The sequence below is a fragment of the Trichophyton benhamiae genome (genome assembly GCF_000151125.1).
Source record: "Trichophyton benhamiae CBS 112371 chromosome Unknown contig01356.0, whole genome shotgun sequence".
Taxonomy (NCBI): domain Eukaryota; kingdom Fungi; phylum Ascomycota; class Eurotiomycetes; order Onygenales; family Arthrodermataceae; genus Trichophyton; species Trichophyton benhamiae.
In genome coordinates this window covers 400,002-416,739 of record NW_003315100.1, presented here as the reverse complement: position 1 = coordinate 416,739, position 16,738 = coordinate 400,002, and the positions used below count along the sequence as shown (strand labels likewise).

The window sequence follows — 16,738 nt, the reverse complement described above, 5'->3', positions numbered from 1 at the left end:
TGGACATAATTCGGAGCCGAATAACTAGTTAGTTAGAATTCTAGTAGAATTTCGGGGGTGGTATGAAGAAGCACATATCTAGCCAACTATATCAAGCTCAACCTCCCACACACCATTTATTACAAGATTACCTGGACCCTAACGGGATTTAATGTTTCTCTTTCTTTTCCTGTCTTCTTTCCTCTTCTCCTATGGCAATTCGCTAGACTTCAAGGCATGTGTCCAAAGAAATACTGCAGTTCGTCACGAAAGAAACATGTCAGCCCTGCCAGTTCCGTCATAGTGTAGGCTTGCAATCACCTCTTCCCACGCAGCCCATGACTGATCAGCCTCGACCAATTGTTCTTGTCCGGCAATCAGCAGCGGACTGTCGAGTGATAACAACAAAGGATCTACCTTCTGTGGTGATGTCGAAACCGGAGCCTCAGTCACCAAGGCCAGCTCTTCCCCAGGGCGTGAAAGTTCCGCTGTCGTCCAAGACCAGTTACTTAAAAGATCCCCGTTTGATATGATACTAGACCGGGAAGGAGGCGTGTGCGGCACCGACAATGCGTTTGCCGCGTCTGTAGTACCAAACGTCGGACTCGTTGTTATGCTGGTACTGGTACCTAAAGACGGCAACAGCTTTCCCCTTACACGGCACATCAGTCTCTCAAGTGTGATGCTGATTGCTTTGCTAGACCCTGACACAGCAGCCTCATGTTGCTGAAAAGCAGCTTCCACAATGGGCCAGGCGCGCTGTACCAAGGATCTATCCTGACAGATGTAACACTCTGATATGGCAATGGCGAGCGGCTGCCATGGGACCGTAACAAACCAGCGGAACCGCTCTCCACGGGGATCAGTGTGCACGAGCTGGACTTTCTCAAGGATATTTAACGCCAAGGAAAGAATACTTGTACCTTCGTTGGCGTCTAATATTGGTATTGGATGATCGCGATGTTGGTGCAAGAGAGGGCGGATGGCAGAAAGTCTTGCCCCTGAGACAAAGCATTGAATGCGATGCCATGTGAACCAGGCATATGGTGTGGATTCGGGATCGCAATAGAGCAAAAGACGAAGCGTCCTCTGCTCGAAATGCTGGACGTGCTGTTGTCGGCTTCCGTCATCTTTAACACATGGTTCAAAATTGAGTAGCCGGCCCGCAGCCTGTACGTGGTAGGAAACCAGAGAAAATGTGGTATCTGTCAGTCCTTCCCGGTCAGGGATGTCGTGCGAAGTTGTCGGATCAAAATCAGAATCATTAATGTGCCTGGGTGGAGAGAATGATGATGTTGCCTCTACCACAGTGATTAGAGGCTCAGAAGGTTGGCTTAAAGAGGTCTGAAAATCCAGCAAGCAGATGGCTAGCCAAAGTCGCTTCCGCATCTGTTGATCAAAAAAATTGTCGTCTGTGACTCTAGGGAGGTCGAGCGCTTTGGCGATTCTCACCGCAAATGCCATTAATGTCCAAACAGCACGACTTGGATCCTCTGACCTCCTAGCAACCTGGTTTGTTTTTAATGGGAATTAGAACATTTTGTTCCGTGAAAAGCTCGTGCTGATATCTCTGTGTTAGAAAAACTCACAAGGTATAATACAAACGCTTGAAGGGTAGTGACATCAGGAGAAAGTAGCGGGCTACTCTTCTCTAGTGTCGTCTCACATGCTCTTCTTGCGCGGGCAACAATGCTGGACTTGGTGGTATGGAAACGAGCCCAGCTCTGTGTCTCTGTTAAACTGGTAGCTGCAACGTAGCAGATGGCTGCACCCAGAGACTCGACCGCAGCATGGCCTTCAGGCAATCCTAGATATCGTTGTCCCTGCAACATCCACTTTTCAAGAGACGGCCGATGTAGAATTTTGATGACCGGATCTACATTTAAGAGATATACCTGGCACAATTGCATCGATATCTCTCTGTCCTCAATAATAGAGGCCCATCCAGTCTCAGGGCTGGATGATCCACTTAATCCCAGGATTCTCAAGCCACCATCACTCGGGTGAACTCTTGGGCCTTTGATCAGCAGGCTATCCTCGTCAATTCCGTTCAGAGTTGATTCAATGGTATCTTGAGCTTCCTGATCCTTGTTTGTTTGAAAATTCTTGATTAGCTACTCTTCTAATTTTCTTGACTAGTTGTGATGCTGTTACCCCTGACTCACCTGCTTCGAGATATGGTTGGAAGAACGCATACTGTCCACCAAGGCCTCTAGTCTGCGAATGCGCTCCTTGAGGTCGTCATCAGCTATAGTGCCAGCATCGGCAGGAGGAGCAATATCAATTTGTATCGGTGCCTCAGGGTCTTCGGGCGAAATCCTCCGCAATCGCTGAGCATGGGCACCTCGAGGCAAACGTGGCCGCCGTACGGGAACACAAATCACACCCGCCGATGAACAGTTCGTGCATGGATCAAGTTTGTCACACTTGACCTTACGCTCGCGGCACAGTTCACAGCTGAGATGAGCAGCTTCCTGCCGTCGTTTTGGGCCTCGTTTCTCCATGTCTCCTCTAGGCGAAATAAACCAGCTTGTTCGTAGCTTCGGGCCTTTACCATCGGAAGGCCAGGGCTATATAAACACAGGAGCCTAGGACGCGGCTGGTACCATCCCGATAATTGAGCACGCGGGCTGCTGAGCATCAGCCGAGGCGAAGGTTACTCCGTGTCGAGCCCATTTTCTGGTCTCGCCTTCATCAACACGAAGAACACGAGAAAGCCTTAAGAGACAACTTTATATCTGTCGGAATATATTTATATATCTAAGTATAGATATATAACTATAACAATAGACATATATCCAACGTTTGGTACGTGGGCCTCCACCAGATACTTGCTAAGTGGAGTATAAAACCGGCCTGGTTGGCCGACCTCTAAGTAGTAATACCTCGTTTCTCTGGGTATTTGCTTCAGCTCCCACTCTCACTCCAGGTCAGGTTCTAGCGAAAGGGCTCCCAGTGAGCCAGAAACACCAGTCTGACACTGGCGGCGTTTTTTTTTTTTTTTTTTTTTTTTTTTTTTGGTAACATGGATCAACCTCATTTGCTGGTTCAACCGTCAGCAGGGCTCCCACTCTTGATTCCAATACGAGATGATTTCCATTCATGCTAGCGGTGGCCCTTTCTGCCTACCAATGCTAGTTAGTCGTCCAGTCTCAAGACGTGCTACAAGCCTTAGTGGCGAAGTCTTAGCACCATCCAATGCCCGTTATGCATTTGCTGGCATGATCTTGATTTCCACTTCCGTGTGCAGATCCAGATCATTCGGGGCAATTCTCTACCCTCAAATGTTTGATTCGGTCCATTTCCTCAGACAGAGCCCCGGGCTTCCTGGGATGCAACCTGCTCGCTTGATGTCCTAGGATAACCCTGCAGGCTCCTGATTCACATCGTTCAGGTGGGTTCCCAAGCGCTGACCATCCATCATCAGGCTCAAGAGTGTCCTTTCCAGTAACGCGAAAAGCTTAACAGCAATACCACCAAGTGCCGCAGAATGGGTCGAATACGAGCTAGCATATATGACAGGATGATAGCTGAATAAATTAATGTTTCTTGTGAATAAAGGGGGGAACGGAGCAAAAAGAGCCATTGACTGGATGAAGATTGAGGGAACAGGCAGTTGTGGAGGGCATGAAGTTCACGCTCAAATGGCGGTAGGTCTGAGTGTTGACGTCTCTGATTCGAACCCTCAAGGGCTGATATATACGACAGTGTACTAGTGCGGGAAGTACGGGGCATAATGAGAATTAATTAGCCCGCAGTTAGTTAACCAGTGGCTGAAGTGCTCTAATTATAGGCAGAACTCCGCCAGTCCACCTATTCCCAAGTCCAGCAGCTTCCCCTTCACGTTCACCCATGGCATCGCTCCCCCCAGTGGTTAGAGTATCGTCCACAGAGGACTCTCATTCCTGTCAAAGCCAGGGGCCTTCTTTTTGTCTCTTGAGCGTTCAAAAGTCCAGACGACTTTGAAGTACTAGAAGTGACATTAGTAAGCATGATCACATGACTGATTTTGCACCTATCATCACGTGATTGATCCGACTCGCGACGTTTGCGGCGAAAATAATATCAAAAACGACTTGATATATTTCGGAACCGTCCACCAGGGGAGGATTGTTGATTTTGAAGAAATATCCACAGCTGCCCTTGGGACAAGCAAGCTTCCCAACAGCTTTCATTTTGTGTTTATTTCTTCGTTGTTGTTATTGCTGTTGCTTTTCTTTACTGCTTCTTATGGACCATTTATTTTGTATATATTTCCCCTTTTTAACATACTAAACGCAGCAAGCCATGACATATTTGCACAGTGACTATTCCAACCGCAGCCCTTTTGCCGAACCCACTATTTTTGAAAAGGTATCTCAGCGGCTACCTGCAATCTTCCGGTGGGGGGCCGATCGAATTCGAACTCGCGTTGCTTTCTTCGGAAACATACCTTCCCTCGTTACAAGACGCAACAGCCGGCCAGGTGTTGTTAAGGCAGTTTTTCAAGCACTCTTTACTGTTCGCACCGCGTTGATTCTTTTATGGGGCCTTACACTGTGGTGGGGAGAAAGGACTGTATTCAAGGAGAGCCTGAAGGCTTGCAATTGGAGTCATTGGGAAAAATGGGTGAGTGGTCGTTTTGCGACCAACAATGTTCGTGTTTATACTAGTTATACTGACACATGCTTCATATACATAGCCTGCCAACGCCAAACCTCATCACATTGCCTTTATAGCCGATCCACAGCTTGTTGATGCACATACCTATCCTGGTCGGCCGTGGCCTTTATCCTCATTAACCGAGTTTTACGTGGACCTGTACCTGTACCGTACTCATTCACTGCTTCAGAAGTATTTACGGCCTGATAGTACCTTTTTCCTCGGTGATCTCTTTGATGGAGGAAGGGAATGGGGCACGGACGGATATTCTAGCCCGGATCCTAGCTTCAAGAACTACGGGCACGACTATTGGATGAAAGAATACAAACGATTTTCACGAATATTTTTCGAAACCTGGGAGTTAGGGGGAAAGGGGTCCTCATTAAGCCATAGTGGGAGGAGGATGGTGGCAGGTCTACCAGGAAACCATGATATCGGCTTTGGGAATGGTGTGCAAACGCCAGTTGTCCACAGGTTTCGTTCCTTCTTCGGAGAATCAAACCGAGTTGATATCGTAGGAAATCATACGATAGTCTCTATTGATTCGATCTCGTATAGCGCACGGGACCAGGAAAACCCAGAAACAGGGGGATCAAATGTTAATAATGGAGAGACGGTACAGGTGTGGAGAGAGACACAACAGTTTCTTGACAACATGAAAACACTGAAACAAGAGGCTCTACAAAAAGAGCTATCTACTTTGACGGGGAAGGATTCGCCTGCCACAGATCCGGATATACAACTTCCAACAATCCTTCTCACACATGTTCCTCTGTACAGAGAGCCGCATACCCCTTGTGGGCCTCTACGTGAGCATTGGCCGCCATCGTCGACTAATCCTCTGCCAGACAAAGATGAGAGAAATGCAATCCATATCGGTAAAGGATATCAGTACCAGAATGTCCTCACGCCTGTGATATCAAACGAAATAGTGGCTAAAACGGGACGGGTTATGCAAGTATACTCTGGCGATGACCATGATTACTGCGAGATTATTCATACTGAGTTTAGCGGAGCTCCAAAGGAGATCACAGTGAAGAGCATGTCCTTGGCAATGAGTGTTAGAGTACCAGCAGTCCAACTGGCGACTCTTTGGAACCCCATTGACACAGAAACAGGTAGCCCTCTTGATTCTGGTGGCTCCTCCACAACCCTACAGAACCAGATGTGCCTGCTCCCTAACCAAATATCCATATTCATCGTGTATGGTTACACATTTGCCCTTACGATCCTGGCTCTGTTTTTACATTCTATATACCTTTCCTTCCACCATACAGCGGGGTCCTCTGCCAACACAGATTCGATATTACCCTTGGCCTATCGTCGGCCTATCGATGAATACTATCCTTGCTCGACCGAGTTCCCCGCCGCGTCACCGTCGACGACATCATCCAACTCAATTGGAGGGGCATATTCTGTAACGCGAAGCAGGGCCGCCAGTACGACCATTCCTCACGAAGCTCGTGGCTTTAAGCAAACTCAGACAGTTGGAGGGTCTGGAGAAGGGAACAATGGAGTTCCAGACTCTGCTGCATCAACGGCCCCACCAGGCGTTAACACTAGATCTCGACGGCCGGGATGGAGTGTTCTGGACAATAATGACTATTCTGAAATAGCTGACCCTTCATTGGAGAGGGGTCTTTCCAGCAGAGTTAGGCGTCCATTCCAAGTATTTCGAGATGAGCTTGTGTCATCTATGAAATTAGTTGGTGGGATATCTTTGGGGTGGTATTTGTGGTTGCTCTGGACATGGTGATGCAGTGACGCTAGCCTGGCTTTGCTTGAGACTACCGACCTCCTTTTTTCTCGGCGCTTGCCTTTTCTCCGGTGATACTTCGTACACCTGTCGTTAACAGTCCTTGGCGTTTCAGCCGGCATCAACCAGTATTCGCGAAGGCAGCGTCTCAGACTATCGATTTTCATCTCATTCCGCCGTGGCCAACGCCATGGCCAATGCCCCCTGGCACTAGCTAATTCCCCGAGGCACTTGGGAGGCAGCTAGCATGGTGCTCTGTGAATAAGTGGCTGGCGACCACGCATTACTTCTGACGCGGTTGTTCTGTCTTTCTCTACGCCATCATGTCAATGTGCAGCACGTCAAGGGTGGAACAATGTATCCTGAGAGTATCAAGCCTGCATGGTCTGGAGATCCTGACCCACGCCAGCGGTTGGACAGAGTGAAAGGCTGGCTCCTTCTGTGATGTTGTGCTTTGGGCCACCTCTTTGACCTTTTCAACCAGGCTTTGATACGGGGTATTTTATGACAATACCTCCCAGGAGGACAAATCGAAAGACAGCAGTATACATGACAAAGATGCGGAGATGTAGGGAATCTGCGACGAAGTACGGAGTAGTATAATATGTACGGAGTACGAGTATGTGCAACCAATATTAGATACATAGGTCGGGTCCTGCATAAGGTCACTCTACTCGCAACCTGGGATTCAGGTATTTATCAAAAACGGGTGGCTGTTGTTATTCCCTCCTTTTACGGAGTACTCCGTACCTATTCTCTGTACTCCGCACAGAGAGAGTACTGTCGACGCGATGCCAACTGCGCTTCGTAGACAACAAGGTCTCTACCAATTCTCCCGCCCCCGAGAACGATGAGTTTTCTCTGCCTCCTTTCTGCGCTGACGCATGTTTCGCACGGTGGCTGATCAAGGCACTGCATACGAAGCAACAATAAGAAAAGTTGCCTCTTGTTGTGCGCCATCAGCCAACTTGGAGGAGGCTATTTGGTCTTTCTTTGCTTCTTCTCTTCGTTGCTTTTTCTTGGACACAGTGGTTCTCCAGCTTGTGCCACCCACCCCCCCCAAATCCCAGGTTGGCCTATTTGATGCCAGAGTGTGGTAACGACTTTTGCCCTTGGATGCGGCCAGGATTCCTGTGTTTCCGAAGCTGCAATGTCTAATGTCCAATGTCCTGGCATGAGCATCACGAAGTCGGCACATCTCGCCTGTGCCATGTCTCTCTTTCCGGATCACATTTTTGTACTTTCGTGCATGAAAAATAATGTGATAGCCACCACGTCACATTCATCCACCTCCTTTCTGCCCAGTATAACTACGGTGTACTATCTGACCAGAAACCATCCTACCGAGGAACTAGTTAGTTTGCGCGCCAGCTAACGGTGATTTCAGCTAGGCCAGTTGTCGGGCGACGCCATATGAGTAAACTGCTCTGAAAGGAGGAAAAGACACAGGCTGCCGTTAGAGCTATCCCCTCCCCTTACTAGGCGTCAGGCCTAAGTCATGTCAAAAGAGTACATCGAGCATCCTTGCCACCAACAGGGGTCCTTGCCAGCCACAAAGTTAAATAACACTACTATTTAGAAGTAAGAATTCTAACTAATGGTCTCGCGCATCGCGTTTTTTAAAAAACAGGGCAAAATATCGCGTTTGTTGATGGCTTGGCATATCTTTTAGAATCAATAACTCTTCAACAAGATGCCTCGCAGGCCCTATCTCGACCGCGATCTCCGTCTACAAGTCCTTACTCTCTATAAGCAAGGCTTTACCTACACTTAAATTATAAAGGCTAAAGGCCTTACCTATCGCTAGGTCCGTTATATCTATAAGTAAGGGGTTCCTTCTCCTAAAAAGCAAACCGAAAGACCTCGATCTCTCTCTATAGAGTAGATTAATACCCTTATTAATTATATTTGTGCCAGCCTAGAGAATAGGCAGTTAATATATGAGGAACTAGCTAAGGATATACCCTTTGGGGTAGGAGCTTATACTATTCGATATACTTTACGCAGAGCTAGATTCCAACGTCGAGTTACTCGAAAGACCCCCCCTATATCCGATCGAATTTACAAAGCAAGACTACAATTTATAATGGAGCATCTATATAAAACGGAAGAGGACTAGAGGAAGATACTCTAGACGGATAAGACGTAGTCTATAGGGGGTTAACATACCCAGATATTTGTTACAAGAAGGAAGGATAAGGCCTTTGACTCTACCTATATTATATTAGGTCCTCGAAGAGGCAGAGGCTAGATATTCTAGGGCTCTTTTGTAGGTACAACTAAGGGACCTTGCCTTATATGGGAGAAGGAATAGGGCAAGATAGATAGAGCAAATTATAGCAATAGAATCATTCCTCTAGTAGCAGAATAGATGAGAGCTTATCCAGACTACGAATTTATGCAGGATAATGCCCCCCCTTATACAGCTACTGTTACAGCAGAGGCAATAGCAAGGAATAGCTTCAGCTCAATTAACTAGCCCCCTTACTCCCCGGATTTAAATCTAATTAAGAACGTTTAGAATGTGATAAAGGACTATATCCAGGCTTATTACCCCTAAGTAATAAGGCCTACAGAGCTTAAAATAGCTATCTAGGAGGCCTGGGATGCTATCGAACCTACGTTCCTTGACTCCTTAATCAAATCTATGGAGGATAGAGTATGGGCTATGTTTTGGAATAAGGGAGGCCCTACAAAGTACTAGATATAGTATATCTAAATAGAGACACCCATATAAAATACTAGTATATCTCTAAGCAACTATAAAATGGCATTGGAACTAATATTTAAAAGGTATAGCCTGGCATTTAATAACCCCCCTGCTCAGAGCTCGTATTTGGTGGAGCCAAAGTACCAATTTGACACTACATACCGATGGGTGACTGTAGTCACCAGAGACTTCCTGTGGACGTATGGAGGATGCACGCTGAAAATCCGGTGAGCGTTACCGGCGTTCCTCTTCGTATAGGGCCCTCCGCCGTACGGAGTACCCAGCATTAACTTCTCCGTAATGGAGTCCCGTTTCATTTCTGTCAGGAGATGTAGATTCATTCTCATCCTGCATAGAGATGGCATTGCATCTTGTTTGTTGGCTAGGTTGGCATCAACTCCCGCAGTTCCCGAGTATATATAACTAATAACAGGGGGGATGCAATAATAATTAATATACGGAGTACACGATGGGCTTCATCCCGCTCCAGGCCCAGGACAAGGAATTTTTTACTATTATTATTATTTTTCTTTTCCATCTTCCAGTCGCAATGGCGAACCCAACACCAAAACTGCCCAATTACCAGCCGGAATCACAGCCACATCGGCAGTAGGGCGCTAAAACAAGGGGGAGCACCAACGAGGTTAAACTATCCCGCCGATCTTTTTACCCCTGCCTGTGGGTACTCTATGGGATGCAGAAGTCAGGGGCTGAACAAGTTGAGAAGGCTTGTTTACTCTTTCTGACTCCATACCAGTACCAAAGATGGCACCCCCGCATATACTCGCTAGTGTACTCCGTATGACCTTGGATATACCAGTCTGACCTCAGTTTACCGAACTGATGAAGCCTTTCTTTAAATAGTTATGGCACCGGTACGCTCGAAATTGGGACGGAAGTTGGACAACGCCCACACGTACTGGGTACCCTCTACAGGAAAAGCAAAAACTCCAGCCCGGTTATGAATACCGTTTGCTTGAAGAAGGGAAAGCAAGGCATAGGAACCGTCCTCCAGTCAAATGATTATCCACCTTACATGCGATTCCCACGCACGGAGTACCTACAGCGAGTTGTAACCTCAATTTCAGACAACTTAAGAGAGTTCGTTCGCTTCTTGACAGCTCTTTTTCTCCACAGCCCTTAGCCACTACTAAACGAGATAGTCACATATTGGACATCTTTGCCGTGCGTACCTTACCGCCACGACGATCTTCCAAAGCGGCGCGTCCACGGCCGAGAAGGGGGTATTTTTAGCGCCTCAGGCAGGGGTAAAAAAGGGCTGCTTGCATTCTTTCTACAACGCCGAAAGCCTCACATATACCAATAATATCTTTAAGCCCCGAGAAGCAGACGCTTTTCTTCCCGGCTCGTCATTGGGGTTAAGACATCCGAGCCTGCAGTTGGGTCGAGACCGTGACCGTCCGTCTTTCGAGTACTTGATCTCTTGGATTTCTCTTTTCTTTATTCTTATTATTATTTGACACGTTCTCTTCCCTCTTTCCTATCCGGCAAATTTGCATTCCTTTTCCTTCGTTTAACATTCCTTTCTCTTCTTCACCACAATCGTTACCTTCCCTTATATATATAATATTGACTTGTTTGAACCACTTTCGTTCATCAGCATTCGCCTATCCATCCTGCGTTGAGATTTTCCAGCTCCTGGAGGGGCTATAGTTATCTCAGATGGCCGCTTCACTATGGAAGGGGCTCGCTGTCCTTTACTTTCTTCTTTGCACAGCTATACCAGCATTTGCAACTGTCACAATCAAGGGTGTCCAAGAAGGTGTTAACCAGGGTACTGGCCAAAGGCCTGCCCGACAAAACCTTGCGACTTGGGAGTTTTCCGGGCCGGCTTTCGATCTATATATACAGGCCCTCCACGAGTTCCAATACACAGACCAAAAGGAACTTCGTAGCCACTACTCTATCGCAAGTAAGCGGCCTCCACGAATACCAACCACCTTTCAACCACTAATGCATTGCAATTAGGTGTTCATGGATTGCCGTATGGACCATGGGACGGGGGTGAGACCACTTCCCGACAGCAGGGATACTGCTTGCATGACTCCACATTGTTCCCTATCTGGCACAGACCTTACTTGGCTCTTCATGAGGTTGGTAGACATAATTAAGATATTTAAAGGACGATGCTGGAATCTACCAATGCTAACACATGGATATAATTAGGAAATGATCTGGACACACGCTCAGAAAATTGCCGCTTCTTATCCTGAGAAAGACCGTGCCAAATATGTCACTGCTGCAAAGACCCTCCGGATTCCATATTGGGATTGGGCGAGCAACCCTGATATTCCGCGTTCTATGACTACCGCCAAAATTAATGTAAACACTCCTACCGGTATGCAGAGCATCGACAACCCTCTGTATCAGTATAAGTTTGACCCCTCTGTACAAAAGGGGTTCCCAGAAGGGGATTCGGTAAGTTTGATAATAGTCACCCAATCGTTTTCAGGGCCTCTGGCTGACAATATTTAATTTAATTACAGTTTACATCCAACCCCCATTCTACTCGATTTCCCGACGCAAACGGTGAATCTCAAAATGACCGAGCTACCAGGGCTATGAGATCAAATGGTGCATCGTAAGGCCCACCAATTGAAATATCCCCACCATATTATTCTGGTCCCAGAAACTAACCGTCTTTCCTATCTAGCCTCCGATCAAGCATCTACCAACTCCTAAGCAGTGAATCGGATTACAGCACTTTTTCAACCCAAGCATTGCCGGACCGTAGCGGATATAACAATGTCGAAACTGTGCACGGCTATGTACATGGCCTGGTTGGTGGTCAAGGCCACATGACTTATATCCCGTGGTCCTCTTATGATCCAATTTTCTGGCTTCACCATGCGTGAGTTTGCCCATAAAAATGATGCTTGACTGAATTTAAGGCTAACACCCAATAGAAATGTTGATCGACTCATTGCCCTTTGGCAGGCCATCTATCCTGATTCATATGTCGCACAAGTACCCAACGGCGGCGGCGCGTATATGACTGAGCGAGGAACTATGGAGGATGGAAACACACGTAAGTGCCGTAACTGTAGGCAACAATTTTCGTGACGCATAGCGCTAACTTTTACAATACATATAGCTTTGTACCCATTCCATGCTGATGACAGCACATACTACACTGCCAACACTGCACGGTACACCAAGACTTTCGGGTACACCTATCCCGAAATTGAAGACTGGGGTGTCAGCAAGGCCGATCTCCAGAAAAATGTTCGACGACGTGTTAATGAACTATATAATAATCCTTCCAAACAAGCCGCGAAGCGGTCCACCGTCCATCGTCGTGCACAGAGATACGATTCGTACATCCAAGGCAGCAACAAAAGCCAATCGCCAAGTACCACGGAATCCCGCTTTGAGGCTGTACTGGACGATGCGTTTGATATGGTTGAAGCCATTGGTGACTCGATCAGCCAAAGCTTGGATCGATTTGACGAATGGGGTGTCAACAACATGAAGAAGCAGTGGGTTATTAAAATCAGGGTTAACAAGTAAGTCTATAGGGGAAACACTGTATTATATTTGCGGATTTAAGGACACTGACGCTTAAAACTCAAATTAGGAGCGCTGTGGGCAAGCCCTTTAGCATCCACTTCTTCATGGGAAACCCACCAAAGGACTCGAACACCTGGCGTTATGCACCCAATCTGATCGGCTCATATGGAACATTCGTTCACGGAATGGGTATGCCAAACCCTAGCATGGTTTGCGGAGAGGTGCCGCTTTCTCCAGCCCTCGCTGCTCTTCTTTCTACCAGCACCATCCTTGGCTTGGATGACACCGTGGTCGTCCCCGTCCTCACCAAATTCCTCACTTGGAGAATTCAGGATCAAGATGGGAAGGTCATTCCCACTGAGGATGTTGCTAAGTCTAACGGTGGTAAAGGACTTGAGATCCGCGTTGCTAAGCGTGATGTTCAGCCCTTGACCAAGGGTGACCTCGATAACTTCCCTCAGTTCGGAGAGTGGGATATGTATGATAGCATTACCAAAGGGAAGGTAGGGGGCTATTAACGCTACAACCATGGACTAGCCAGGACGATGCTCCAGTGTTGAATTGATACCAGAATGCCTTTTCCCTCTTGCCTTGTTTCTATCCACTTCCCTTCCCTGCGCCCACCCCCCCCCCCCCCCACCTTCTTCTTTTTTTTTTTTTTTTTTTCTCTGCTGGCTGTTCTCCATCCTTGGATTCTTGCATTTCTTCGGTCTTGTGCCATTGAGTTGGCACCATGCATTTGTTCGTTTCAGTATATAATACAATGTGTTCCAGCCTAATTTTCGGCATCTAAATATCGTGGCTGGCTAGGGTATTTGTTGTTACGTCAATTTCACTATACTAAAAATAGAAATGTGTTTAAGCCTCAAGGTTTGGATAAGGTGGCCTGTGTGTAACTCCAAATTCCATCTGATAACTTTGATTGGACAGCACTCTGCTGACTTAGCCATTCCGCGGCGACTCTCAACATCTTTCCCTCCAAGCGACATCCACCGTTTGCAGGGGTCGGGGCGCTATTATGTACCAAAAATTAGATAATCCTCGGCCGCTCACTGGACATGGAGACATCCCAGCTGGAAGTGCAGAGAAATTCACCCAATAAGAGAAGTTATGCTTATCTTCTCCAATTACAACTGTTACATTCCGAAGCACAGCTCCCTGTAAAATGTCCTTAGGCACCGCTTTTGTACCATAGCTCCGGTAATTAAATTAAAACAACTATGATGAAACTTGCTGCAAATGCATGGGCCGTTAGGAGATATTTCCTCTTACGTCCATCATATTGTTGTTCAAGCCTAATGGTCGGTATTCATTAATAATGAAAATTGGGGAGACATTGTTTGCTCAAGAGCCCGTGCGGGATCAAAACGAACGAGTTCCAAAAGAATAAACAAAAAAACGCAAAAAAGACGCCTCGAGTTCTGACCGAATATATTTTGGAAGAATTTGAAATTCGACGTTTTATTCCCGCCTTTATCTACCCTATTATTTCCTTCGGTTTGCTTCTCGCGCTCCTACTGCCCGTGGATGCGCTGAATGATTGACGAAACGCCCTATTTCTTAATCAAACAACATTTGCCAGCCTTAACTGAAAAAGTTTCGCGTATATGAGATATTAATTAGCCAGACAAAGCGTTGATTCCAACTCCGCCTTCCCTTATCTCGTTACCGTTTCTCAGGAGATCATACTCTCAGTAAGGGAGAATCTATACCCGTCGTAAATGAACCACTAGAAAAGTTAGAACACGCAAGAGTACATGCCATCGCTGTGGACAAAGACGTGAGTGGAAGGGATCGAGATAGCCGGTAATACCGGGTTATCTTCGACCTGCTATGGCCACGGCAACTATCATCAGTTCCTTACGGTCTATTCGGCCTCAGTCCAGTCGTTCAGCAAGCCGAGAGGAAATCCCAAATCGACAACAACAACACCCATCCATAACACAGCCGCGGCATTCGTTCCCCGTCTCAGAACTTGGGACGTCTCCATTTCCTGCTAAAGGTGTTGAAACAAGTGCGTGCGATGCTTGTTATCAGAACAATGCTCCTTGCGCCATGAAACGAGATGCTAGTATATGTTATGCGTGTGATTCCAACCACCAGGAGTGCACATTCTACATAAGTAATCAAGCAGGAAAGCGGAAACACGACAACCCGAGTCTAGGGGCTGCCAACTGTGTAAAGAGGTAGCTCTCCATTCATGCCTAAAACTTTCATACCCCACACCCCGGCACAGAGAGAGGGAGAAGCCTTACTAGAACTGATTGCTAATATAAATATCTATTCTCCATGCAAAATTATAGGCAAGCAAGGGACGATTTGCCATCCCCAGTGTCTGAAATTATGACAGGATACCCGCGGCGACTATCAGTAAATGCCAATGGCTCAAGCGAGATACCATCATCAAACCTCGGTAAAACGATGTCCCCCAAGATAGGACCATTATTCCTGAACTTTCTCCCACCAGATTGGACCGACAACAGCCAGATAGCATCAGCTCGGATTCAGTTATTCTCAGGTGAAGGCGGTTCCAACAGACAAGATGTTTCCGTTGTATCGCTGGAAGCTGTGGAAAATCTGGTCACCCCCTTTGGACCAACTTTGTTGGAGAAATACTTTCGACATTTTCATCCAACATTTCCAATTATAATGGAGGGCGGTTTCCGAAGCTCGTACAAAGAAAGGAATGGCATCTCGGCTCTCCTTCTGGGAGCTATGTACTTGGTAGGCTTGAAATGGCTAGAACCAGAGTCCGGGGTACAAACATTGCGTCCGCCAGATGCCATAGGGCTTGAGGCTTTGGTTTGTAGGAATCTAAACGAATCCCTTTCAAGGCCTGGCCTGGCCACGGTTCAAGCTGGCCTGCTTCTCTCGCAAAAATCCTCGCTCTTTACACCCAGGTTGATGGCCCAGTTGGTGACAGCTGGGTTCGATTTGGGCCTGCACCAAGACTGCTCTACATGGCAGATACAATGCTGGGAAAAGGGGTTGAGGAAAAGGCTGGCGTGGGCTTTATATATGCAAGATAAATGGTGTGCATTAGTGCATAGCCGGCCGTCACATATATTCGCGTCCAACTGGGCAGTAAAGGACTTGACCATAGATGATTTTGAAAATACCACTCGTTCGGCAGCCTCAGCTGCTTCTTCTGCTTCTATTACTACCCTTTCATCCCTTTCTAGCCATAAGTTTGGGTGTCTGTTCTTCCGTCAGTTCGTCAAGTTGACTCGCATCTTATCTGATATCATCGAATCATTCTATACCCTAGAAGCTACCCAACAGTTATCTGCATCTCACGAGAACGGCACCCATATTATCCTATCAAAAGCGAAACCCCTTCAGATTCAACTAAAGGACTGGTTTAGCCAATTGCCTGCTGAATTGAAAGTAGACACTGACTGCGGCGTGGAGGCTGGCCCGAGCGGTGGCATCCATCTGGCCTACTTTGCAACAGAAATCATGCTTCACAGGTGCATTGTCCGGTCCCTGTCGCCAGATACAGCCGATCAGTATCTTACGCACATATGTCGGTCTGCAGCAAAGACTCGTCTCATATCTGCCATGGAATTTGTAAACCGACTAAGACCCATTCACCTGCGAGCATTCTGGCCTGCTGCCGCAATGAGCAATTTCGCCCTCATCGGAGCATTTGGAATTTTACTGCAAACTACAGCACCGACTCAGGAGGAGGAAGAGTTCTATAGGGCCCGGCTACGAGAATACCGATGGACCCTGAGTGTGAGCAGAAGAGATGCAGGCTTTTTGGACTTTGCAATAGATACCCTGGGAGAGGTAACCAAACTTGTGCGCAACCAACCTCAAAAGCCGGCATTTCAAGAGTTCATGAACCACTCGTTTCTCTATCGTCCGCCAGACTCTGGTCTCATTAACCGTCTGGACTGTCATTCTGGTGTCCGTCTCCGTGAGCAGTCTATGGCATCCAGCCCTATATCACAGCAGGGAGATGCATATAATGGCTCGGATGAATACGAGAATCTCCCAGGATGCACCAGGATGCACTCTCGATCTAGCCTCCCGGATACAAAATCAGGTTTAATGTCTCCAACTGCATCAGCATCGAGCGCAAGCACCAGCCGTAGACGCTAATGTCTGGATTGTCA

At 47.2% G+C, this 16,738-nt stretch overlaps 4 protein-coding genes across 4 annotated transcripts; 3 read left to right on the top strand and 1 right to left on the bottom strand.

The window, feature by feature from the left end:
- Positions 1-148: 148 nt before the first annotated feature.
- Positions 149-2,483, bottom strand: ARB_00534 (uncharacterized protein; the record flags this gene model as incomplete). Its single annotated transcript, XM_003013303.1, has 4 exons — positions 149-202; positions 301-1,488; positions 1,569-2,093; positions 2,145-2,483. 4 exons carry the CDS (start codon positions 2,481-2,483, stop codon positions 149-151), a joined length of 2,106 nt encoding a protein of 701 aa, XP_003013349.1.
- Positions 2,484-4,266: 1,783 nt separating this feature from the next.
- Positions 4,267-6,376, top strand: ARB_00533 (manganese ion homeostasis (Fr), putative; the record flags this gene model as incomplete). The annotated part of the gene is made up of 2 exons (XM_003013302.1): positions 4,267-4,587; positions 4,661-6,376. The coding sequence occupies 2 exons, from the start codon at positions 4,267-4,269 to the stop codon at positions 6,374-6,376; spliced, it is 2,037 nt and encodes a 678-aa protein (XP_003013348.1).
- A 4,900-nt stretch (positions 6,377-11,276) lies between these two features.
- On the top strand, positions 11,277-13,135 carry ARB_00532 (tyrosinase; the record flags this gene model as incomplete). The annotated part of the gene is made up of 6 exons (XM_003013301.1): positions 11,277-11,525; positions 11,594-11,688; positions 11,761-11,958; positions 12,014-12,135; positions 12,202-12,613; positions 12,709-13,135. The coding sequence occupies 6 exons, from the start codon at positions 11,277-11,279 to the stop codon at positions 13,133-13,135; spliced, it is 1,503 nt and encodes a 500-aa protein (XP_003013347.1).
- Positions 13,136-14,906: 1,771 nt separating this feature from the next.
- On the top strand, positions 14,907-16,724 carry ARB_00531 (C6 transcription factor (OTam), putative; the record flags this gene model as incomplete). The annotated part of the gene is made up of 1 exon (XM_003013300.1): positions 14,907-16,724. One exon carries the CDS (start codon positions 14,907-14,909, stop codon positions 16,722-16,724), a length of 1,818 nt encoding a protein of 605 aa, XP_003013346.1.
- Between the last annotated feature and the right edge of the window lie 14 nt (positions 16,725-16,738).